Source organism: Hippocampus zosterae, chromosome 2 (genome assembly GCF_025434085.1).
Source record: "Hippocampus zosterae strain Florida chromosome 2, ASM2543408v3, whole genome shotgun sequence".
In the NCBI taxonomy this organism is placed as follows: domain Eukaryota; kingdom Metazoa; phylum Chordata; class Actinopteri; order Syngnathiformes; family Syngnathidae; genus Hippocampus; species Hippocampus zosterae.
Genome location: NC_067452.1, coordinates 17,926,962 through 17,953,367, shown reverse-complemented (window position 1 = coordinate 17,953,367; position 26,406 = coordinate 17,926,962). Strand labels below are relative to the sequence as shown.

Genomic DNA, 26,406 nt, shown 5'->3' with positions numbered 1-26,406 from the left:
GAATGTATCCGATGAGTGTCCAATGACAAGAATTGATTGCACTTGTATTCATCGGCTTTTAGCCGGAAAACATTTTGATGGCCGTTACCGGCAGTGACCAGATCCGTATTTGCGACTTTGGTAACGCCATCAAACTGGAGTCATCCGTGGAGCACTACTGCAAATATGGCACACCGGAATATGTGGCGCCAGAGATTGTGAACCAAAGCCCTGTCTCCAGAGCAACAGACATATGGTGAGTCACCTGCTGTCTGCACCACTTGCAGGAAAGCACAATTTCATATCCTCTGCTTTATGGTTCTTACAGGCCAGTCGCAGTTATTACATATCTCTGGTAGGTCACACAGCAAGCGCACAAATTTAACACACAGTGCATCATATGTATAAATGTATAATGTATAAATGCATTATTCCAGTCTGACAGGAGTGTCACCATTCGCCGGTGAAAACGACAGAGCCACAGTGTTGAACATTCGCAACTACAATGTGGCCTTTGATGAGACCATGTTCTCTGACCTCTGCAAAGAGGCGAAGGGGTTTGTCATCAAGCTCTTGGTGGTGGACCGACTGTAAGTGCTCTCAGATGTATGTACATATGTACGTATGTATGTATATGTAACTAAGCTGTGGCATATTTGTGTTTGTTCACTCAGGAGGCCAAGTGCCACTGAGTGCCTTCGTCATCCTTGGTTCAAGGTAGCTGGCAGACTTGTGTTTCATTTGCAGTTATAATGATGGCTGTTCAATAACATTCATGACATTTTATCTTGCAGTCAGAAAGTAACAAGAGCATCTGTACAACAAGGCTGAAGCAGGTTTTGGCTCGAAGGCGATGGCAGGTAAGAGAACAATATCAATATTCATTCAAAATTAGGTACACCTGCAGAATCTAATGTGATTCAAGCAAATATTTGCATCTTCCAGTATATGGATAATAATTATCAGTTTGACGCTGTTAAAGAGTTATGATTTCACTCGTGGTTCACAAATTTATTTGACTCCATCACTGTTTGGAAACTTAGATAACTGTTCCCACTGAAATGAATACAAATCAGTTCCAGTCCTGGTACAAAGTTAATTTTACTTTGTTTTTATCTGTATGTGATGAAAACAATGAAATAAAAATCATCTTACTTTTTCTGTGTTGCACCAGCAGCATCACACTGAAGGCACTTGAAAGCGGCCTCGCCAGCAAAACTCATTAGATCTCAACACGTTTTTCTTTTCCGCCCTAGTTCTTTTCCTTCCTTAGAGACTCCGAGTCAATTGCCCCACTCGCGCCATTACCAGCAAGCACTTTTGAGGTGCTCACGTTGTTAAAACAGTCACTCTGTTTGCCACATTGGCTGCCTTTATTGCCTCTTTGTTCATCAACTAAATTGTGCGGCGAGATCGCAAACATGAACCATCCCTGTGTTTTATAATGACTTCCTTCATTTTCTAATCGTAATTAAGCTTCCTAATAACGGCATCACAAGCACTTTGAGGAAAAAGCTCAACTCAGCATCTGCGGCTCCCTGCCATGAGTTTTCCTAATTTTAACATAAAAAATAAACATGTTGTGTTAATAAGAAAAACATCTTTGTAATTTTGTAAGGGAATAACAAAGATTATCATCGTCCTTCTGATCCCATTAGATTGTTGAGGTATGCCAAATAATTTGTGAGATGATTGTCTATTGTATGCCTGCACAATGCAGCTCTTCATCACTTCTGTTCTGATGGTTTCCCCTCAGCGCTCCCTAATCAGTTACAAATCAAAGATGGTGATGCGAACAATCCCAGAGCTACTTAATGACGCATCAAGCCATGTGTCCATTGCTGTGCCACGGCATTTAAAAGAAGGCTCTCCACCACCTTCATCATCCTCTGACTCAGAAGCAGACGTGGATGAGCTTCCCTTCATTCCTATGCCACTATCTATGTTCTTCTCCGGTTCCAGAGTCTCCCTCAATGAGATTCCGGCAAATGAACACGTCTCGGAAAGGCCCACTGATATTGCTGATAGAACGAAGGACAATCTGGGCACAGCTGGTATCAAGGGAGAAGCTGGTGAAAGTGTGACACATAAAGATGAAAACCTAGACGAGCAGTTAATTCATCAGGCAAAAAGAGCTCCACTTCAAAAAGGTTTAAGTACGGAGACGGAAGAGTCTCAAACAAAAGCAAGAAGATCTACAATGAGAAGAGGCAGTTCTGCTGACTCTGCGTTGCTACTTCACATGGACCCAGAACCTGGTGATATCAGTGATGCGGCAGAAATGAGCAGCAAGAGCTTGAAAAAGACAGTTTCTCTTGAACTCCCCAATCGTAGCCCAAGCCCTGGAATGACAAAGCTAAGCCAAGAGGATTACGCCTTGAAACTGGAGCTCATGAGACAACGGCTCCTCAGGGGAGCTACCCTCGATAAAAAGATGAGCGGCCTGCGAGGGCCCTTATTTGAAACACTTGGCATGGAAGATGAGGGACAGACAGCATCTCTCGATCGCAATCTGAGGAGATCCAGAGCCGGACCATCCACACTCATGCGAGCTGCATCCTCTGAAAGTGCAGGACAGGACACACCAAAGACCAAAGTTTTTCAGAAAAGCGCTTCCTTCACTCAAGAAGATTCTGAACCCATGCCCCTTCACCGCAGGTATGGCGCTCCCTTAGAAATCCCATCTATGAGCACTGCCCGCACTGAAGGGAAGAAGCTTCAGGAGGCAACATCCATGTCTGCCCTAACAGAACAAACGATGATGGAGTCACCTACGGAGCGCAACTCCTTTATATACCCAGCAACAGGGGAAGTGGACCAACAGGACAAACAGAAAAATCAAGAGAAAAGGACCAATAAAGAAAAGGTAACCCAAGCAGAAAATGAGCCAAAATCATTCTCACTTGTTGCTCCTTTAATTGTGATCGAAGAGGACGATGAAGCAGAGGACAAAAGGAAAGCTCTCCGTATCAATAAAGAGAACATGATGAAAGAGAAAGAAACCTCACGAAACACAAACGCATCATCTGCATATGAAAGTGCCTCAGAAGAAGTTGCCAAGTCATCTGGAAAATCTGACCAAGTCTGTTACAAGTTGAACGGCCATGAGCGCAAAGACATCGCTCCTTCACCTCAACACCCGGCTGTGTTTGCCAAAGTGGCAATTGCGGATCGATCTTCTAGTTCCCTCTCCTCATCTTCGAACCCAGAAATTCCTGGCATGCCGCGCCAACCACTACTCAGAACAGATATCAAAGACATTGACTCGGAGGAGATCTTTGAAGCCAGATTCAAAAAGAGGGAGTCATCTTTGACTCGCAGCCTTCGAATGCTAGCCAGAAACAAATCAGAAGAAAAATCGCCGACGCTGAACCGTAGGATTGGTCATCCAGACGATGAGGTTTACAGGCCAGGGCAGAGAGGAGCCCCCCTTGAAATGGTCTCCAGAGAGAAGTCCAAATCAGTTCAAGACCTACGGGAAGGTAAGGAAAAAGAAGCAGGGCTAAGCCTTATAGGGCGGTGGTCAATGCGAGGAAAGAGATCAACATCAGCTGATAAAAAAGTGGAGAAATCAACGGAAAGAAAGACTCTGGCTACTCAGGAAAGTGCAGCCCCTAAGAGAGTTACGTGGGCAATTGGTCGTAGTAAATCTTTGGACACAAAGGAGCAGGAAGAAAAAGCACAAACAAAAGCTGATGAGTCTGCCGTGTCTGCTATGAGACGCATGTTTGAGTCGAAAATGGCTGGAATCTCTGCCAAAATAAGGAGCCAGTCTGAGGACAGGAAAGATAAAACTGCAGAGGGAAGTCAGAAAGAGCAACAGCTGAGGAGGCTCACCGATTCTACGATCCTAGCAATGCGACAGAAGTTTGAGAATAAAACTTGCCCAAAAATCCGCAGTCAATCAGACCAAAGACAAGAGAACACAGAGGAAAAGAAGACACCCCTGTTTTCTCGTCATCGCCACTCACACTCCGAGGGGCGAGGACTGAAAGGAATGGGCGTGCTTGAGAATCAGCTTGCAAAACAGGCAGGCATGGGCGCGCCAAAGGAATCGATGGAATCCACTTCCAGTATTCAATCCGAGAAAGAGAATGACCGGCGGTCTAGATGGGACAGGTGGGGTCTGACAAAGAGCAAGAAAGACAAAACACCTTCTCAGACTGACCTCATTTTACTCACCCCAAAAGAGGAAGAGACTTCCCGCACTCAGAAATTTTCCCGTTCCGGATCTGATTTCCCACCTGTGTTCCACATCAAACTCAAAGACCAAATCTTGCTTGAGGGAGAACAGGTCACCCTGAGTTGTCTCCCTGCCGGAAGTCCACATCCTGACATCGCATGGATGAAAGGTCTCTTGCTTCCATCCTCGCGCTCATAGAATTAAAAATTGCTGTTCAACAACACAAACATTCCAAGTTCTGATTCTGTGCTGTCTGCATGTGTTTTTTTCACTTTCCGATCTTACAGATCGGAAAGCTCTGGATGCGGAGGAGCGAATCAGTCTGATCTCCCATCCGGATGGCAGGCAGCTTCTTACCATATTGAAGTGCAGTCAAAGAGATGCTGGGGTGTACGAGTGTGTAGCTACCAACACCCTCGCTGCCATCACCACTTCTTGTACATTGACGATAGCTTGTAAGTGGCTTGTGTCATTCAAGCAGTCATCCTAACATTGTATTTGCGGCTAATTTTCTCATTTTTTTTCACAGACCACATAATTCCTGTAATCCAACAGAACAATTAAGTATTTTCGTTTTGGGAAAGGGATGGAATGAATACACTTGTAATGATCTTTAATCGGAGAGTAGTTAACCGCACTATGTGAGATTACCCACATTGTAAATTTCCCCAGTGTGGGACGAATAAAGGATATCTTATCTTAATAGTTCTGGGGTGAATGGGTGAGTTGTACCCAGAAGGGCATCCGCCATAGAAGCCGTTCCAAACAAAAACATGCAAGTGACTCGCTCTGGCAACCCCTGAAAAGCCGAAAGCCTCATCAAAATATCCAACACTCCCTCTGTACCGCAGCAGTAAATCATGTGTGTCTCAGACGTTGGGACATGTCCGCCTCAATTAATTCCTTTCGAGGGTTTTGCTTTTCTGCCTTTTTTTTTAATTAAACCACCGGTGTTTCAATAATAAGCCAGAGTTCATTTGGCATTCTCATTCCGTATCTCTAACAATATGGAAAAACAGACAACGGTCATCATCTTGAAACACACTGAGCAAAATATTCTGTCAAAAAACAGTGACCATTACGTCATTCGGTGCTTATTTTCATAACAATTCAAGATGTTCCCAAGCGACCTGGAACCCCTGAAGTCCCTCAGACGTATAACAACACTGCCCTGGTGCTGTGGAAGCCATCCGACACCAAGCCTCCGTGCAGCTACACATTGGAAAGAAAGACGGAAGGTGGAAAATAACCTATTACATTGTACCAATAAAAGATGGGGAAACTTCGAATTAACTTGTTTGTCTATGGAGATATTGGAAAGCCACTTTGCTGTTCCACTCAAATATTGCATGTTCTGTATTTAGTTGAACCTTTCTATTATTTCATCTAGCATAAATTTAATTCATGTTGTAACATTTTTCAGAAAATCAGTGTATTTTATCTTGTTACTTCAGGAGATTCAACGTGGCAAACTGTTGCCACTGGAGTGGTTGACTGCTACTACAATGTCACTGACTTACCAAGAGGTGACGTGTTCCGGTTTCGCGTGTTCTGTGAGAACAAGGCAGGACAAGGGCCACATAGCAATTGTTCAGCTCCAGTCAATTTGGATTCGGCAGGTATTACTGGAATTTTAGGCTGAAGATGCAGAAGCAGCCAAATATTTGTGTTAATATGTTGTATTGTTGTGTTTTGTTGTGAAGAGTCTTCCCCCGTGGCTGGTATTGTTAAGACCGCTGCAATATCTGGACCTCTGCCATCCCACTCAAGTTTCGTCCCAGACACATCCACAATGATTATTCCAACCTCCACTATGACAGGACCTGAAAATGCAGCCTCCCCACTGGCATCCCTTCCTCCTGCAGTACTGCCATCATCCCATGGGGCTTCAAGATGTATAGAGACCTCGTCAGCCCCATCTGCAAACACAAACAGGCAGACGGATGCTCCAAAAATCAGCGATAAGGTTCCATCTGTACCATTTATACCTGCCAAACTCCAGAGTCCAGTGAATATTGTGTCTCCTATGACTCAGACCCCAACCACTCTTGTAACTCCTCCTTCAAGTCCCACCAAACCCACCTTAGCGCCCATGTACATCCCCATCACCACAGCCCCATCCCAAATGTCCTTCCCTCCTAAAGTGCTCCAAATATCGAGCCTGAGCCCCATGGGTGATGGGACCTGTGCGCCCACCAGAAGCACACCAGGTGCTCACACTACGCCCTCCACGGCTCTGCGCCAAGGGGTTCCACAGAAACCTTACACATTCCTGGAGGAGAAATCCAGGTGAGAAAAAAAATACTCAAATTTACAGAATTTACCATGAAACTTCACATCCTGCATACAGTACACATTTCAACTATTTTTTGCCAGAGGTCGCTTCGGAGTAATCCGTGAGTGCCGTGAGAACGCCACAGGCAAAGTGTACATGGCCAAAATTATTCCCTACACTCAAGAGAACAAAAAGGAAGTGCTGAAGGAGTATGAGATCCTGAAATCTCTGCACAATGAAAAAATCATGGCTCTGCACGAAGCCTATGTCACGCCTCGCTATGTTGTGCTGGTGGCAGAGAACTGCTCCGGCAAAGAGCTGCTGCACAGCCTCGTAGAAAGGTAAGCTGCTCACAAACAGTCATCAAATGCCGTGTATACGTGAGTGCACCGTCATTCTAATTCTGTTCTCTAACCCTCCACGACACTGTAGGTTCCGCTACTCTGAAGATGACGTGGTTGATTACTTGGTCCAGATCCTCCAGGGAGTCGAGTACCTCCACAACCGCCGAGTCCTACACCTAGACCTGAAGCCCGACAACATAATGGTAACAAACCTCAACGCCGTCAAAATTGTGGACTTTGGAAGTGCTCGGAGCTTCAACCCACTTAGCCTCAAGCAGCAGAACTTCAGTGTAATATCACTGGAATACATGGGTAAGGACAACCATTCACCTACAATATCAATTCCTATTTTATGAGCCCCCCCCCTGACAAATATGATTTTGAAGCTCCTGAGATTGTGAAAGGAGAAGTTGTGGGGCCTCCCGCAGATGTTTGGACTGTTGGCGTTGTGACTTACATCATGTGAGTTCAATACGTGAATGTACAACTCATTTACAGCACATTAACAATTCAGACTAAATTGTATTTTCATGCACTTGAAGGCTCAGCGGCCAGCTGCCCTTTGAAGACAAAGATCCTCAGCGTGTGAAATCCAAGATTCTGATGGCGAAGTTTGACCCAAAGAGACTTTACCCCAACGTTTCCCAAAGTGCCTCAGCCTTTGTCAAGAAGATGCTGAGCAGTTACGCTTGGTGAGAAATCTGTTACGTTTCAAAAATATTCTAGATCATGAAGGAGGACTCAAAACTAACTACAAACTTGCTTGCAAACTGCGTGCCAAACATAATTGTTTGCCTAGAATTAATGTATTGACTGTTTGCCTTTGATTGGCTGCTGCCATTGAAAACAACGCTGTTTTTTCATGTGATGAAGCAAGACTGGCCCCTGCTGGGAAAAAGAAGATAACGTTAGCTTGCATTGTTCACTATTTAGTATGAACCTACTCTCACCAGTTGTGTTCTTTGTGCTGGTAAGGTGAAACGGGGCCTAAATACCATGCCAACATAAACAAAATGGCACACAAATTTATTCAGACAGAAACATTCTGCAAATATTTTAGGACAGTGGTTCTTAACCTTTTTAGAGGTACCGAACCCAACCAGTTAATATGCACATTCACCGAACCCTTCATGAGTGAAAAATTAGAAATGTTTTTTTACAAATTCAAGTTATTTAGAAAAACACATTTATTAAAAACAGAAAAAAGTTAATAAAATTTCAAAGATAAGTATACTTTTTTTAATTGTACTACGTACTATCACGTCAGTCACACGTTGACTACTTAGTGAACTAAATTTCCCACAGCACTGATTGGACACCCCTCCGTGAGTCGTCACCTTACCGTGGTGGAGGGGTTTGTGTGTCCCAATGATCCTAGGAGCTAAGTTGTCTGGGGCTTTATGCCCCTGGCAGGGTCACCCATGGCAAACAGGTTCTAGGGGAGGGGCCAGACAAAGCACGGCTCAAACACCCCTTATGATGAATAAAATATATGGACCAAGGTTTCCCTTGCCCGGACGCGGGTCACCGGGGCCCCCCTCTGGAGCCAGGCCTGGAGGTGGGGCTCGTTGGCAAGCGCCTGGTGGCCGGGCCTACACCCATGGGGCCCGGCCGGGCACAGCCCGAAGAGGCAACGTGGGTCCCCCTTCCCATGGGCTCACCACCCATGAGAGGGGCCAAAGGGGTCGGGTGCAATGTGAGCTGGGCGGCAGTCAAAGGCGGGGACCCTGGCGGTCCGATCCTCGGCTGCAGAAGCTAGCTCTTGGGACATGGAATGTCACCTCTCTGGCAGGGAAGGAGCCCGAGCTGGTGTGTGAGGCAGAGAATTTCCGACTGGATATAGTCGGACTTGCCTCCACACACAGCCTGGGTTCTGATACCAGTTCTCTCGAGAGGGGTTGGACTCTCTTCCACTCTGGAGTTGCTCACGGTGAGAGGCGCAGAGCAGGTGTGGGCATACTTATTGCCCCCCGGCTCAGTGCCTGTACATTGGGGTTCACAACGGTGGACGAGAGGGTTGAATCCCTTCGCCTGCGGGTGGGTGGACGGGTCCTGACTGTTGTTTGTGCATATGCACCAAACAGCAGTTCAGCATACCCACCCTTTTTGGAGTCCTTGGAGGTTGTGCTGGAGGGTACTCCTGCTGGGGACTCCCTTGTTCTGCTGGGGGACTTCAATGCTCACGTGGGCAATGACATTGAGACCTGGAGGGGCGTGATTGGGAGGAACGGCCCCCCCGATCAGAACTCGAGTGGTGTTTTGTTATTGGACTTCTGTGCTCGCCACGGATTGTCCATAACGAACACCTTGTTCAAGCATAAGAGTGTCCATATGTGCACTTGGCACCAGGACACCCTAGGCCGCAGTTCGATGATCGACTTTGTAGTTGTATCATCGGATTTGCGGCCGCATGTTCTGGACACTCGGGTGAAGAGAGGGGCGGAGCTGTCAACTGATCACCACCTGGTGGTGAGTAGGCTCCGGTGGTGGGGAAGATGCCGGTCCGTCCTGGCAGACCCAAACGTATTGTGAGGGTTTGTTGGGAGCGTCTGGCGGAATCCCCTGTCAGAAGGAGTTTCAACTCCCACCTCCGAGAGAGCTTTTCCCATGTTCCGGGGCAGGCGGGGGACATTGAGCCCGAGTGGACCATGTTCCGTGCCTCTATTGTTGAGGCGGCCAATAAGAGTTGTGGCCGTAAGGTGGTTGGTGCCTGTCGTGGCGGAAACCCCCGTACTCGCTGGTGGACACCAGCAGTAAGGGATACCGTCAAGCTGAAGAAGGAGTCCTATCGAGCGTTCATGGCCTGTAGGACCCCAGAGGCAGCTGACGGGTATCGACTGGCCAAGCGGAACGCAGCTTCGGTGGTGGCCGAGGCAAAAACCCGAGCGTGGGAAGAGTTTGGTGAGACCATGGAAGCCGACTTCCGGACGCCTTCGAGGAAATTCTGGTCCACCATCCGACGTCTCAGGAGGGGGAAGCAGTGCACCACTAACACTGTGTACAGTGGGGATGGGGCGCTGCTGACTTTGACTCGGGACGTTGTGAACCGGTGGGCAGAGTACTTCGAAGACCTCCTCAACTCCACCAACACGCCTTCCTTGGAGGAAGCAGAGCCTGGGGACTCTGAGCTGGGCTCTCCTATCTCTGTGGCTGAAGTCACCGATGTGGTTAAAAAGCTCCTCAGTGGCAAGGCCCCAGGGTTGGATGAGATCCGCCCGGAGTTCCTCAAGGCTCTGGATGTTGTCGGGCTGTCCTGGTTGACACGCCTCTGCAACATCGCGTGGTCAACAGGGAGAGTGCCTCTGAATTGGCAGACCGGGGTAGTAGTCCCTCTTTTTAAAAAGGGGGACCGGAGGGTGTGTTCCAACTACAGAGGGATCACACTCCTCAGCCTCCCTGGTAAGCTCTATTCAGGGGTGCTGGAGAGGAGGGTCCGTCAGGAGGTCGAGCCTCAGATTGAGGAGGAACAGTGTGGTTTTCGTCCCGGCCGTGGAACAGTGGACCAGCTCTACACCCTTAGCAGGGTCCTCGAGGGTATGTGGGAATTCGCCCAACCAGTCAACATGTGTTTTGTGGACTTGGAGAAGGCGTTTGAATGTGTCCTTCGGGGAGTTCTGTGGGGGGTGCTTCGAGGGTATGGGGTACCGAACCCCCTGATACGGGCTGTTCGGTCACTATACCACCGATGTCAGAGTTTGGTTCGCATTGCCGGCAGTAAGTCAGAATCGTTTCCAGTGGGGGTGGGACTCCGCCAAGGCTGCCCTTTGTCGCCGATTCTGTTCATAACCTTTATGGACAGAATTTCTAGGCGCAGCCGAAGCGTTGAGGGGGTCCGTTTTGGGGGCCTCAGTATTGCATCCCTGCTTTTTGCAGATGATGTGGTGCTGTTGGCTCCTTCAAACAGGGCTCTCCAACTCTCACTGGAGCGTTTCGCAGCCGAGTGTGAAGTGGTTGGGATGAAAATCAGCACCTCCAAATCTGAAACCATGGTCCTCAGTCGGAAAAGGGTGGAGTGCCCCCTCCGGGTCGGGGAGGAGATCTTGCCCCAAGTGGAGGAGTTCAAGTATCTTGGGGTCTTGTTCACGAGTGGGCGCAGGAGAGAGCGGGAGATCGACAGGCGGATTGGTGCAGTGTCTGCTGTGATGGGGACGTTGTATCAATCTGTCGTGGTAAAGAAGGAGCTGAGCCAAAGGGCGAAGCTCTCAATTTACCGGTCGATCTACGTTCCAACCCTCATCTTTGGTCACGAGCTATGGGTCGTGACCGAAAGAACGAGATCCCGGATACAAGCGGCCGAAATGAGTTTTCTCCGCAGGGTGTCCGGGCTCTCCCTTATAGATAAGGTGAGAAGCTCGGTCATCCGGGAGGGGCTCCGAGTCGAGCCGCTTCTCCTCCACATCGAGAGGAGCCAGATGAAGTGGCTTGGGCATCTGATTCGGATGCCTCCTGAACGCCTCCCCGGTGAGGTGTTCCGGTCATGTCCCACCGGGAGGAGACCCCGTGGAAGACCCAGGACACGCTGGAGACTATGTCACCCAGCTGGCCTGGGAACGACTCGGGATCCCCCGGGGAGAGCTGGAAGAAGTAGCTAGGGAGAGGGAAGTCTGGGCTTCCCTGCTAAAGCTGTTGCCCCCGCGACCCGGCCCCGGATAAGCGGTAGATGATGGATGGATGGATGGACTGATTGGACAATAAATGTCATGTGTTAATCTGAAGCCAGTGATGGCCAAGCGGGCGTGTCATCACTAATTAACATGTTGAGTCGCTGTGTCTTACCCTCCATGACAGAGGCTCCGTCGAACCCCTCAGACCGACTCACCGAATCCCTGGGGTTCGATCAAACCCATGTTAACAACCACTGTTTATTTTTAAAAATCACGAATGAGCCACTAAATTGTTTTAAATATCCAGTAAAGTACACATTGGCAGGCAATGTACCACACACTAGATCACTCGCTTCTAATGCTAAATTGTCATTATCACTAAACCAGATATTGTGAGCTTGAGCCCATTTTACAACATCAGGAACATTGCAAATGTTAAAATTCCCACAGATATACTCCAAAAGCTTGTAAAATTCTTCCCAGAATCGTCGAAAGCGTTGTCGCTGCAAAGGGATGATTGAACAAGACTTGTCAGTTTCATTTTACAGCAAGAGCTCAAATGATGTCAAAGATGAAATGTGTGCATTTGTGTGTGTCTGTGTGTGTTCAGGGCCCGCCCCACCACACGGGACTGCTTCACACAAGCCTGGCTACAGGACTCTTACATGATGAAGCTGAGGAGGCAGACACTCACCTTCACCACGGGCAGACTCAAAGAGTTCTTGGTGGCGCAGCAGTCCCACCGTGCTGAGAGCACAACCAAGCACAAGGTGCTGCTGCGCAGCTACCAGAGCACGCCCAAGCCCCCATCATCCGAGCCTGGGTCGCATGTTCCCGACTCAAAGTGAAATTCATGAGGACGGAGCCATTCGCGTGACTTGCATTTGGAAACTTGCCATTTGATGCGTCGCTCACTGCTCTGTTCTTGAGTACAAAGACTGCAAAATCTAGTCTCAACTCGGAATAAAATGTGTCAATGCTATTGCGGTTGACTGCACATTTCCAACAACCTTGCCCCTTTTCAGCAAAACAAATTCAAAAACTCACTTAGCACAAACCATCGCCGTTCTTGTTTGATATAAACCACCACCCATGCGAATGTATACCATACTTTGAGCTGCTAATTTATGTTGGTGTTGACTTATGTTTCTTACACTTTAGATCTCAACCCCTCCAAAAAAACCCAAAGGTTTCCTTAAAACTGTTTACTTTTTTTCATGTTAATTTATTTGCATGCGTGTGCGAGTGCAAGCATCTCTGCATCACTTTTTTCACTCACTAAGAAGGAAAAAAAAGCTGTGTCTTTGTGGTTGCTGGATCAGGATCACACAGCTAATGTCTGCATCTGTTGTTGAACATGCATTACAGGTACCGTAGGACGCACACTGGTTACTTGCTGCGATTCCTTACACCTAGTTCGGTGAAATCATGTTTGCCCAGTCAGTGCCTAGTTTGGAGGAAAATCCAAAATATATTTCTTAGCTAATGTGTCTGATGTAGAAATTCACATGCGATGAGCAAGTTGGACAAATATTTATCACTGCTGTTGCAATTTTACAAGTCAGACTGACAGAAACTAGAGCATTTAATAGTTGTGTGTGTTACTCTCACAGCACTTCTTTTTGTATGAATTTGGATGTTTGAAGAGTTGTAAATGTGCCACCTTGCTGTGTTTATATGTGGGATATGTTGTTTTTCCAGAGACAGTATGTAATAAAGTACAAATTGCCTATTTTTGTGAGTGCCCTGCAAATTTGTGTAGTCCTATTTTTCTAAATGCAGTATGTACATTTATGTTTTATATCACAATGGGGATTAGGCCTTTTTACCTATCAAGTAAAATCCCTCCACTCGCTTAAAAACATATGTGTCAAGTGTAAATACAGTCTGTCACTACAGAAAACATAAACTGATGCAGAAACTTGAGATAGTGGCGTTCGAACACTTCTACAGATGATCCCTCACAAACTGTATATGTACAGGAAAAGAAGACGGGGAAAAAATGTGTACAAAATAGATATACATTTCAAAAACACCTATACTTAAGCATAAACGAGTGAACGTATCTGTATAAAATGACCAGTATTGAGTAAACTTGGCAAGTGTCGTGAATCTTGTATTGCTCAGGGCGGGCTCGCCCATTTGGCGAGATGGGAAGCTGCTTAGGACATCGTGGACTGGAGGGGACACCAAATTCAGATCCAATTACCATTCAATGTTATTACAGTATATTTAAATGAATTGTTCGTATTAACGCTTAATTTTAAGTGAAAGGGAAAGACGAGAGAATTGAAATAAATACAAATACAGGTAATGAAGAAAGTGACAAGGCGCAAGGTGTATGACGTGAAATCAGCATTCATTCATTCTCTTGAGAATCTCTTAGTTACTGTAGGCTACATTTCTAAATTTATCACAATGGTAGTTGCACTTTAGATGGTACAGGAAAATAAGAATGCTTCTATAATTAGGTTAATAAATTTGAAATACATGTGTCATGTAAATTCATGATTTCATTCTAATCTGAAAAGTTAGAACAAACGCGACAGCCTCCTTTGCTGTATAGAAAAGGGAAGCATGAATAATTCATTGTAATGCTGCTGTGGTGATTAAAAATATGTGTGTATTACGTTTCTGTTACTACTTACACTTTTATTTAGAAGAATAGATTTTCTTGTTTTATTATTGTAAATTGTTCCCTGCACCCGCGACTCTCGAGAGGAAAAACGGATTGGAAAATTGATGGATGGATGGATGGATGGATGGATGGATGGATGGATGGATGGATGGATGGATATAAGACCTCACAACAACGGTAATTACATCCTCGCAAGCAAGTAGGCTCAATGTTTTGAAATAATTTTTTTCTCAATAAAACGAGTGAAGTAGATTTAGGTAAACAGCAGCTGGTGAAGAAGATATGCACATATTCAATATTGTAGGAAGTTTGAAAACTTGGGTTTAGTTCCTTTTTTAACCGTTTTCTCATAGTTGGTGCTGATTTAATTTCTTCTTAGTGTGTTTTTATTTACAAAACAGTTTTCTTCAAATTGTTTTTATTGTGTTTGCATTTAAGGGTCCTAGTGTTGAGACAGTGATTCATGCCTTTCTCATATCCCGGCTCGATTACTGCAATTCCCTTTACTGTGGAGTCAGCCACTCCTCCATTAAGTGTCTCCAGCTGGTCCAGAATGCCGCTGCCCGCCTCTTGACTGATACTCGTAAGAGGGAGCACATAACTCCTACTCTGGCATCCCTTCACTGACTCCCCATATATTTTGGTTATTTATCAAATCTCTAAATGACCTCGCGCCACCTTACCGCTCTGAGCTCATCCGCCCCTACACACCTGCCCGCCGCCTCAGGTCTGCGGACCAGACAATTTGAGAAGTACCAAGAAGGGGATCGAGCCTTTTCTGTTGCTGGTCCCTCTCTCTGGAATGAACTCTCACTGAACATTCGGCAAGCCTCCTCGCTGCCCGTCTTCAAATTCCTCCTCAAAACTCACTTGTATTATTTGGCATTCGACTCAACATGACTTGTTCTTGGTTTTTACTGTTCGGTGCTTTCTACCGTCTTCGTTACCGATTTGTTTTACTATTTATTGTATATGTTAAATTGCTCCATGTACAGCACTTTGTATGCAGCAATGGCTGTTCGAAAGTGCTCTATAAATACAATTGAATTGAATTAATTGGTAGTTGTTGGTTTATGGTGATGTGTGCAATACTTTTGAAAGAAAGTGTGTTACATTTATTCTTATAGCAACGTGTTTCCACAATTTTAGCAACATTTTTATGAGAATCCAATTATATAGCTTCCGTTCCCTACTTGCGACGAGCAGAGGAATAAGTAATAACACGTGTCAATCACGTTTTACAGACCCGAAGAAAAGTTTTAGCCGATAGATTTTTTTTCAAGCAGACCCACCGAACCCGGAGCCTGAACTTTTTTGACGCTCCCTTGTCTGAACCTAGGCAGTTTCAAGGGGCCCCGAACTGAGGCGTGACTGAACCGCAACTCCCACGAAAAGACGCCACTTTCTGTCTGTCGTTCTTGTCCGTCCTGCCTGCATCCTTCGGTCGTCGAGTTTATTCTCGGAAAATCCGCCCCATGAACATAAACCACTGCTAAGATTCTTCTACGTTTTCATCGAAGACTTTTGAATAACTTCTTACACGGAAGCACCCGACCAACCAATGTCAATGTTAACTTCCTTGTTCCTTGACAATTTTCCGGACATTTAGGATGAGAACGACACCAAGTTACGCGTGAGATCTGCTTCCTATTCACGAAATGGAATCGGAAAAGTTTTGAGTAAGTTTTCTGCGAGCAACTTTTAAGGGGTCGTCGACAAAGTTGTGCAAGTCAGAGGAGGCTGCGGGTCGCCCGGAACATTCCCCCACTTTTCCTGCGCCACTTTAAGTGGAATGGGACGCCTTGAAACCTCCGTGTTTGGATCTTGAAACTGCGAGGGGCGCCTGAGCACCATATTGAATCAAAGTTGCCAACTTAGTGACAAATGTACTGCAAGTTCGGGCTTTCCATGCAGCCACACAAACGGCCGGAATATAAGCGTGGAATGGAGGAGCTGTAGGCGGCGAGTGGCCAACCTCCGCTCGGCTTCGCTGGACGTTCATGCGGCGCACGAAACTTCAAGTTTGACGCGTGAGCACAGTTGGACGTTATGGACAACCCGTCCTCGGTCATCACGCAGGTCAGCCGGGATGAAGAGGGAAATAAAGCAACGGACAGAGTGGACACGGGTGAGTGCTTTTATTTCTTCTGAAAGTACTGCGTTCGGAAAGTTTAAGGATTGCATTCCACCGCCAATCACAACATCTAACGTATGAGCCTCGATTGTACGTGATAGTTATGACAGAGTTTGACCACCATAGAAGACCGTAACCGAGTTGCAAGAGGTGAAAGTGTCACTTTGACGCATTTTTCTGTTCATGGCTGCAGGCCTTGAGTTTGTACAGCGGAAGTGACGCCACAGCAGCCGAGTCTTACAAATTTGGAATAAACAAAAAGTGGAGAGAATACACCCACCGTAAAGATTCTTTGCATCTCCATAGTCTTATGGAAACACAAAGGCCGTCACCACGTCATTTTATTTTTATTTGTACTCATAATTTAGACTGCTGTTTGTTTTGTTGTTGAACATCGCACAGAGAGGTAGTCATGCGCAGGGATCTAAGGAGAGAGTTATGAGTGAAAGTGCAAACAGTTCTGCGTCTCTGGAGCTCAGGGGATGCCTTGCCCAAGGGCCCCTCAACAGTAGGCAGAGAACAGACCAGAATTTGTCCAACAACGAGTAGCCTTTTTTGTTTGTTTTGTGTCTAAAGCTGGACTTGAACTGTGACCTTCCAACTCGAAAGGCTGGCCAATGTTACCAATCAAATGCAATGGGGTGGGGGTGGGGGGGCGATTATGTACCTTTCCAGGAGGAAAGAACATATAAATGCTCGAAGTACTAAACATGCAGAATAGGTAGTGGTTAGCCAGCCAACAGCCTGCCGCTACCATGAGCTAGTTTTGATCCAGTAACTCAGTTGATGGAATAATCTGTGTGATAATCAATTGTAAAAACATCAATAGTTGCAGTCTTAATATCATGGAAGGGATAGGGGAATTTGGACCCTTTCACACTGCACTTAGCACAGTGCAGTGCACCATCCATAATTGCAGGCTGTCTGCATGTCAGGTGGGGTCAATCCATTGAGCAGGCACAGTGACTTGCTCAGCCTGAAGTGCACCTCGATGGGTCTTCATGCACCTGCTCACATCGGAAATGGCGGGAAAAAGGCACCTGGCTACTTTCTTTTTCATCTCTTAGCAACCAGTGCTGTACTGCCATTGTCCCTACCAGGTGGTGGGTGCAGAGAAACCCAAGTGGAGCATGCGAGTGCCTGAACTAGCCTTACGTTCTAGATTGCAAACCAAGACAGTGCGACTCAGCTTCTGGCTGGTAGATGTCAAAGCTAGCCTCATGCTTAAACTTTTTTAACTGTTAATGTTGTACTTTTCTGCATCTTCAATTAAAAAAAAGAAAAAGGAAGACAAACTATAGCTTTTCCACTCTGCTTTAAAGAGAGTTATTCATTTTCAGTGCCATGAAACCTCTCCCTGTTTACTCTAAAGATAAGCAGTTGATTTTGCATGTTGTTCCCTTGCTGTCCCATGCAGGAACCAAAACAAACCTAGAATTCAAAACATAGGGACGTAGCAAACTTTGGTCTTTTTATTCATCATAGTGTTACAATCTGGCTTGATAATATGTACGTAAAACCCTTGCTATGCAGTGGCTCGCGCTAAAAACACGTTCCACAACCCTGATGTAAGGAATAGTGTGTGAATAAATGACAGGGCAATCAGCGCTCTGTTCACTGTACGCGACAGTCGATTGCAGAGAGTATCAGTGCAGGTTACTGAATAATCGGGTAGCTTATCGGTCACTATCCATGTCTTCTGGGAGGGGGCCTGGCGGGGGGGGGGGTGTCCATCGATCTAAACCTGCAAACTCAAAGCACTCTCGAGCATCTGACCTTAGTTACAACCGTTATTTTGACATAACACAGTGATGAGTAGCAAATAGGCATATACCATTTACAAAATTATGCCCCAAATCTGTTTTGTTTTGTTGCATTTAATATAAGACTCATTTCTGTGAAACCTTGCAAAGAGGATGTGCACACATGACAGAGGAGCCCTGAAAACGGAGTATCTAGATGAAAGTGCAGATGCAGCTCGCACCTGCGAAGGTCATGATGGAACTGCCATCATCATCCTGATCCTCTCGGAAGTACTCAGCTAGTTAATGAAATATTTGTGAAACAATCAAATACAACACTCAAGTTTGATTAGGATTTGGCTTTTAATGTAAAAGCGGTTAAGAAAGTGGTTGAATGGAGTCGGGTTATGTGTGGGATTTTTTTAAAGTTCTTCAACAAAAATGTTCAGGTGGCCTCAGACCTCTGCATGCTACTACATCTTGTGAAGTGACCAATCATTGTGTTGTACATTTAAGAATTACGGATTGGTGATCCAGTTTAAAAAAGAAAAAAAACGTATGAATGCTTATCTGACTAATCATAATGTCATTGTGTATTTGTCATCCTTCCAATCAAGGCGGCAGATGTCACACAGGCAACGTGACCTCTTATGTCACCCAAATGTTTAACTGAAACAATCATTTTTGTAATGTCAATGATCATATTCTGAGATGAGTTGCACTTGTGTTGTCCCAAACTTTGATTCGATATCTGTATAAAGACAACAAGAGGAGCCGCTGCGGGTTCCCGCGCCACCATCAAAAGATCAGTTAACATAAAATGACAAAATAATACAACACAACACATAAGACACAAACAGTCGTGCAGTCGTAACCACTTTTCCTATATTGACTTTGTTGTTTGAAGCAGTTATAGATGAAAGAAAGGGGAGCGAATCAAAGTGTCCTTTCACCAGTGGATCAAAGACGTCATCCTGAAAATGTGCACACGTCGGCTACAAGCTAAGTTTGAAAGCAAACAAGAAGCTGTAGCGTCCATTGACCAAAAAGAGATTGGCTCTCATCTACTGTCCCATGTCAATTTTTGTTGACGATTTTTATTTTTTAGTTGTGTTTTTTGTGAACGTGAAATTGATATGATGCTGAGGGTGCAGTGTAAACGACCTCAAAATATTATACTAATGATAAGATTAATAACACACACACGCACACACAACCATGTAGCGGTATATTTTTTCTTCCCCATTTCTTCCTACAACACTTGCGGTTGACTTGGACCAGTCCGCGGACAATCGGTTGGTTGACAACGATCGATTTGTTGGCACTCATGACCTAGAATATAGAAATGGTTGACATAAGGACTTTTTTTAACCACAAAATATAGAAAACCAGCATGAGAAAGTTTTTCTTGAACTCTTTTTTTTTTTTTTTTTTTGAACGTTCGTAATTACCTCAGTATAAAAAGTGCAAATTGTCCCTGGAGCTAATAATAATGGAGATATTTTTAATAAAGGGTCTAAGATTAAAGAAGTAACAGCCTGCACTACTTCACGGCCACGACAAGCTCTGGTCCAACAAGCCGTTTCCTGCGTCAATACCCGCCTGCTTCCTCTTCCTGTTTTGTGCGGTGCTGCTGAGGCCAGCAGAGGGTCAGTTGGCCTTTGAATGCACAAGCAGAGGCAGTGGGAATGAAAGCATTTGGTTTGTTGCTAACGCGCTCACGTCCAGCTTAACAGAGAGTGGCCATGTTTTGGGCTGGGGGTGTTTGGGGTCACAAATAGGGCGAGAACAATAAGTTAGGAAAAGTGATCAAGAAGCTGTAAACTTCGACATTCTGGAGAGGTTCTTTTTGTCCGCAGCTCGTTTTTTTTTTTTTCTTCGTCATAAGGTCTGGTCGTTTTATATTTGCTGAGCACCGAATCTTCCTGTGCAGGTTCCACACCCACCAAGTCCACCAAGAAGCCCCGCAGCGGTGGCTTATTTTCCATCTTCTCCTGCTGCCTCTGCCGGGACCAGCCTGAGCCCCCACCGGTCAACAACAACGCCCCCTTGCTAGTTGAGGAGAATGGCACCGTCTCCAAGGTGAGTCAGAGCTCCTCCTGCTTCCTTTGGGTTGAAATGTCCGAGCGGTCTCCTGAGAGGCGTTGTGGCCATTTCAGATCCAGGTGAAGCCGCTACTGCCTCCAGCCAAGTCCAAAGATGCCACAAAGGTCTGCGTGGTTATCGACTTGGATGAGACACTCGTTCACAGTTCGTTTAAGGTACAAGCACTTTTCTACAAACATCCTTATATATTATCGCAGGGGTGCCCAAACTTTTTGGATCGAAGATCTACTTTTTGATCAACTAACCTCACGGGATCTACCCTTACCGGCGCGCGCACGCACACACACACACAAATTTAAGATTTACCTGCTTTATTTTATTTTTTAATTTATTTTTATTTTTTGTGAAAATGACTGATTAGTGTGCAGTCTATATTAACACAAAAATATATTACTAACATGTACAAAGACACAAATGGTTGTTTGTTTTTTTTCTTCTCGACACTGCTCGGATCTACTTGGGACCTGTTTTAGATCTACCGGTAGATCAGGATCTACCTAATGGGCACCCCTGTGTTATCGCAATAGGGTTGCAAAATTCTGTGAATTTTCTAATGTTGGAAAGTCTCCGTGGAATTTTAGAGACGTGCAGGTTCGAAAAAATATTGGGGAAAATCCATTTCAGCATAATCTGGACTAAAACAAGAGATTGAATGCAAATATGATGGGCCAGTGGTTTGTGAATGACCACTTCTTAGTTTGGATTGATTGATTGATTGATTGATTGATTTAGCTCGCCAAAATTGTATGGGCAAGCTTAGGCTCATAACTACTCAAGTAAAGTGATTTATTTTATTTTTTGTCATGTATTCATGGATTTTTTTCCCAATAATTTGCATGGAAAACTCCCAATCTACAATAGGTATATCCAAAATTTCCCAGGGATTAGAAGTCCCTTATAAACAAACCTGAAACTTTACCAAAATGTGTTGGAAAACTTTCACCTCTTTACAACCCTTCATAATGTTCATCTTTGCTGAGAAACCCAAAAACACAGCCTCTGGCTTCCTTTGTGTTTGGTGATGGGCAGTGCAGTCTTACCCAGTGGTTCCAACCACAATTTGGCAGCACCTTGGAGTGATGATGATCTATTTTTATCCCATGATCGAAAAAATTATTATTTATGTATTTTCCTATAAAAACTGTATCTTTGTTCATCTATCTTTGCTAGCAGCACATAATAATGGGCAGTCTACGTTTGGTGACATTTATGTCTAGTGATGTTGACTGAGATTATGCCAATATGAAAATATGCTTTGCCCAATAAAGTTTGGGGGAAACTGGACTTACATAAACAAAACAACAAACCAAACACATCACACTCCAAATGTCTTGTTTCCTCCTGATGCCATCCTTCTCTAACGCTCTTTACTTTCTTCATACAGCCTGTGAACAATGCCGATTTCATCATTCCTGTGGAAATAGATGGAACTGTACACCAGGTAGCGTCACACCCCGCTCTTCTATTATTAGTTACATTCTTCTTCAATGTGCTGCCGGCTGGGACCTGGAGACTACCACTCGAACATAGAAGACATGCCAGCAGCCCGGGCCCGATTCAAGTAATCCAGGATAGGTTTGTTCAGACAAACACAGCCTATTCCGGATGACTTGGTTCAGGAACGTGGCCCTTAGCCGCCAATGCCACACAGAGAAAACAAAACATGGAGGAATGAGTCGCAGATTTTGCGCACGTCTGTGAACTGCACATTGATATTGAGCTTTGTGCATGTCCAGCTCACCAGAATGATGGCGACCATCAGGGGTGTCCAAACCTTTTCTTTCAAGGGCCGCGTACATAAAACAGGAGGAGGCAAGGGGGGCCGCTTTGACATTCTTCACCTTTGATGTCTTTAAAACACTCAGACCAATCCAATAAAGTTGAGCAAAGCAACTGCATGTTGTTTTATAAATAAAGAGAAGAAGTGAAGGAAACACGGCTGGACTGGCATTAAAAGTTGGCCCTGGCATTTTTGGCTTACACCAACGTGTACGCATGCATGAAAGCTTATACAAGCAATTGTACACATGCACGCGCCCACACATGCTCGCAACTGCCTCTGTAAATGAGACGCCATGATTTCTCATACTGTCCATAGTCAGCATTTCATGAAATATGCCTGTAGGTTAAATAACAGTTTAACCTACAGGCAATGTTTTGCTGAGGTTGATTTACTAGACAATGTCATTTTTTTGTGCCGTCGCAAAGTTTATATTCTACTTCTATCTCATGCACTGATTTGCATTTGCTAGATAAAAGTCATTCAGAGTTGAGACCGTTTTGTATACTGTGATGAATGGCCCATTCATTCAAATCATCACTCAAAGGCACAATGACACAAAAATCTTGAAACCTTGCTTTCTTTTTAGGTCTTATCCCACTTTTATCGTGATTATTATGTTGAGAAATTTAGTGGGTATGTGTGCATTTTATTTCATGAAACCATGACTGACAAAATGTTGAAAGAGCCATACTGGACCAAAATAAACAAAAAACAAATATGTCTGGAGCCCCAACAAATAAGCCTTATAATGAAGGTAACACATGCTATTTGAGCTATATTAGCCTGCTATCAACGTGACTAAGTTAGCGACGAATCCACAACAAGCATTCATGGTTAAAAGTTTTTTTTGGTCCTTTTTTTTCTCATACTGTAGAGGAGGGGTGCCCAAACCTTTTTGACGGAAGATCTACTTTTCGAACCACCAACCTCCCGCGATCAACCCGTTACCGCACACGCGCGCATACGCACACAGTTACACATGCATGCCGTAATGAGCAACAGCCGTAACGGTTGCTAAGATGAGGCATGGGATGCAGTTTTGCAGCGTGCTAACTATCATAGCTCACATGTACCGTTTAAAAATGCTTCTCTTGGCCGCTCAGATTCCCATTCTTAGCAAGTACCCTCAGTGAATTGTGCATGAAAGGCAGCTGGTTTTTATTTTTTTACAACAGCCCCTTGACTGCCGTCCCGCCCTGCTAACGTGTGTCGCAGGCGCAAATATTCATTGACAAAATGCTGACATTTAATACAGTATTTATTCGACACATTTTTACAGCATCGGAAAACTTTAATAATGTTTGTCCTCTGAGAGAAACCATATTAAAACAAAAAACATATTTCCCTCGGATGTTTTTTTTCCATCTTCAAACATTTTTGAAAAAGCTCTAGGGGAGTCACTGGGACGGCGCTAAAAAGCCACGTGTTGCCGACCTCCGGTGTAAGCAAATGGCATGGGCCCAGTCAATTTTTATTTCTACCATATGCTGAAGGCTACTAAAAAAAAGGATGGCGGGCTGCAAATGTCCACCAGGCTGTAGTTTGGGTGCCACTGGTGTAAATGGTTAAAGACCTTTCACTTTTACATGGCTTTCGATGCATTCAAACATGGCTTCTAAAATTCATTCCGGTTTAACAGTGTCCATGATTTTTAGGTGTATGTCCTGAAGCGGCCTCATGTGGATGAGTTCCTGAAAAGGATGGGAGAAATGTTTGAGTGTGTCCTGTTCACTGCCAGTTTAGCCAAGGTGAGGTGTCTGTCCATATCTGTTTGTTTACAATTCACCATTCCTGCCTCACCACTCCCCAACCCCCCACCATCACAAAGCATTTGCACTGTTTGGCCCGTTAGCCTGGACTATCCCATCCGTATGCTGCACTGGCTTCCCAGTCCAAATAATGTCTCCTACATAACATATTAATCAGTCAATCTGTTTTATTCTGCAATTTTGTTAGGAGTGGGGGATCTCTCTCTCGCCTCCCTTGTTCCCTTTCCGATGTCGGCCACCTCTCAAACCTTGTTCTATGATCACAATAAAAACTGCCAAGGTTTTTTACAAAAAAAGACACAGATCCATTTTTCCTGCGTAACCAAGCAGCTGAACTTGACGGTTAAAAAATAAATAAGTAAAGAAAAATTCACCGTTAATTTTCTCTATTGCCTTCATTGCCGACATAGTATGCCGACCCTGTCTCTGACCTCCTGGACAAGTGGGGAGCCTTCCGCTGCCGCCTCTTCCGAGAGTCCTGCGTCTTCCACAGAGGAAATTATGTCAAGGATCTCAGTCGCCTTGGCCGGGACCTTAACAAGGTCATCATAGTCGACAACTCTCCTGCCTCTTACATCTTCCATCCCGACAACGCTGTGAGTAATTGTGTTTGGACAGCATTTGTCCATTAAAAAAAAAAAAGTTATTATTGACGAGATGACATTACAATTCAAAAAGTACAGATCAACTTGAGACAAGAGGCAATTACAGCAACAAAAAAGATGGATGGAGTTATGCTTGGTGATGCTGACCTTCTTGGGGAGACTAAAGGAAAGGCTTTGACAATTGTAATAACATTTTCCAAAAGGATGACGAGTTTGGAATAATGTTTTATAGGTATCAACTCTGGACAAATTGCATGTATTGGGACAGAGTTGTATAATGGGCGATATTATCCTTCGTGCAAAATGAAAATTAGAATAGAGATGAGAGTGAATATTTGATGTCGAACAAAAACCTATTCTTGATAGGGCGGCACAGTGATTGACTGGTTAGCGCGTCCACCTCGCAGTGCAGAGATGCAGGGTTCGATTCTAGCCTTGTGTGTAGTTAGCCTGTTCTTCCCGTTGCTGCGTTGGCTTTCTCCGGATACTCTGGTTTTCTCCCACATTCCAAAAACATGCATGGCGGGTTAATGGAACACTCTAAATTGTCCCTAGGTGTGAGTGTGAGCGTGGATGGTTGTTCATCTCTGTGTGACCTGCGATTGGCCTGCAACCAGTTCAGGGTGTACCTCCCCTACTGCCCGAAGACAGCTGGGATAGGCTCCAGCACCCCCCGCGACCCGAAGTGGTTTCGAAAATGGATGAATCGATATTCGTGGTGGTGCTTCATACACTGAGAGTCTGTTTGGTCACTCGCAGGTGCCTGTGGCCTCTTGGTTCGACGACATGTCTGACACTGAGCTTCTGGACCTCATTCCCTTCTTCGAGCGGCTAAGCAAAGTGGATAATGTCTATTCTGTCCTTAAACACCAAGGGGGGGCCACAAGCTAACAGAATTTGGACAGAATGGCATGCTAATCTGATGTGCCTGCGCGTGCACACACACACACACACACACACACACACACAAACACGCATGCAAGACTGCAGCTTCCACTGCCAACCCAAACGCAGACTCTTTCCAGCCTACCCCAAGTGAGGAGTCTACGGTAGTGTTAATGCTGCTACCCATCCAGAAAATTGCTTGACAATAATGCTCCATTTCCTCACTCCCTCGGAAGTGGTGATCGCATGTCAATGGATGAGCAAATGGTTAAGGACCCTTTTCTCTGTTGTCGGCATTGAACTCTCTGGACTGCTGATATTTCATCAGTTCACATTTCACTGAACCTTAGCTCGCCTCCTGAAGGTGCCTTTTTAAACTTTATTATTTTAGCCCTGCCACAAAGACAAGGCAAACCTGCCACAGCCCTCAAAAGCATCTGATTTGTGGGTGTACATTTCCAAGTCACCCAGGTCACATTTTTTGCAATTTGACTCGTATTTGACAGGCTCGCTTCCACCTTTTGAAAGTGAAACTTGAACTCTTCCGTGCAGCAGTGGAGGAGAAGAATGTGACCGCATGGCTTTTTAAAATTTTTTGTCTAAATACAGTGACTTTTTCTTTCCTTTGTATTCTGAAACGGTACACATAGGCTGGTAACAATCTCATGCATGGGGTAAAAAGTGTGTTACGATGTATGTATTTAAAGCTACAATCAACCCCGAACGATTTCTTGGTCAATACTGTCATCTGTCTGTGATTGTTTTGAGATCTGTCAGTGCAGCTACAATTATGCCACAGTTGTCTCGTCTGTCCGTCGGAGTCCAAGTGCATTGTTTCACGGTGGCGTTGTGAGAGACCAACCAAGTGACATTTGACATATTTGGTGAGTTTAAAGGAGCTGTGTTGGATCCAACAAGCCTCTTGGACTGTTTTGACCCCCCCCCCCCACCCCATGTATGCAAATGACAAAATCAAACAGCCGCAGCTGAATGTGACTGGATTGTCCTTTTTGCAGTACCGCTCTTCAGCGAAAGCAGGGATGACGAACATATTTTACAGTATTTCTGTATGCTTTTGAAGTTCCTGTCAATCAAACTCCCTGTTCTTTAAAAAAAAGAGAGAGAAAAAAAAAACAATTTATTATTCCTTTTGTCTCTGGCCCGTGAGGTGTCATCTGATGCATTTCCTTGTCATGTTTATGGCTGTTGGCTATTCGAGTTAACCTTTTCAGTGAGATTGAACATGGAGCCAAACTTGGCGAAGAAACACCTGCAAGTTACTAAAATAAATCATACTGTTCTAAGCACATAACAGTAAAATGTTTGTTTGGTGTGCTCACACCAGGTGGCTTTTATTTA

The 26,406-nt window shown here is 45.0% G+C and overlaps 2 protein-coding genes across 10 annotated transcripts in view; both read left to right on the top strand.

Moving 5' to 3' along the window:
- The window catches only part of spega (striated muscle enriched protein kinase a), a 42,346-nt gene extending 29,227 nt beyond the window's left edge, over window positions 1-13,119 (top strand). For all 9 annotated transcript variants that reach the window (XM_052057652.1, XM_052057655.1, XM_052057654.1 and 6 more), the window contains 15 exons: window positions 63-235; window positions 308-334; window positions 417-569; window positions 654-696; window positions 774-839; window positions 1,736-4,331; window positions 4,450-4,617; window positions 5,278-5,400; window positions 5,617-5,781; window positions 5,866-6,451; window positions 6,539-6,778; window positions 6,870-7,093; window positions 7,168-7,243; window positions 7,324-7,473; window positions 11,996-13,119. In XM_052057652.1, coding sequence (XP_051913612.1) covers window positions 63-235; window positions 308-334; window positions 417-569; window positions 654-696; window positions 774-839; window positions 1,736-4,331; window positions 4,450-4,617; window positions 5,278-5,400; window positions 5,617-5,781; window positions 5,866-6,451; window positions 6,539-6,778; window positions 6,870-7,093; window positions 7,168-7,243; window positions 7,324-7,473; window positions 11,996-12,233 — 5,028 coding nt within the window. In that variant the 3' untranslated portion in view covers window positions 12,234-13,119. The remainder of the gene's footprint in view (window positions 1-62; window positions 236-307; window positions 335-416; window positions 570-653; window positions 697-773; window positions 840-1,735; window positions 4,332-4,449; window positions 4,618-5,277; window positions 5,401-5,616; window positions 5,782-5,865; window positions 6,452-6,538; window positions 6,779-6,869; window positions 7,094-7,167; window positions 7,244-7,323; window positions 7,474-11,995) is intronic.
- Window positions 13,120-15,368: 2,249 nt separating this feature from the next.
- Window positions 15,369-26,184, top strand: ctdsp1 (CTD (carboxy-terminal domain, RNA polymerase II, polypeptide A) small phosphatase 1). Its single transcript, XM_052057760.1, has 7 exons — window positions 15,369-16,151; window positions 19,833-19,981; window positions 20,059-20,160; window positions 21,390-21,446; window positions 23,444-23,536; window positions 23,968-24,153; window positions 24,922-26,184. The coding sequence occupies exons 1-7, from the start codon at window positions 16,073-16,075 to the stop codon at window positions 25,051-25,053; spliced, it is 798 nt and encodes a 265-aa protein (XP_051913720.1). The 5' UTR covers window positions 15,369-16,072; the 3' UTR covers window positions 25,054-26,184.
- Window positions 26,185-26,406: the final 222 nt, after the last annotated feature.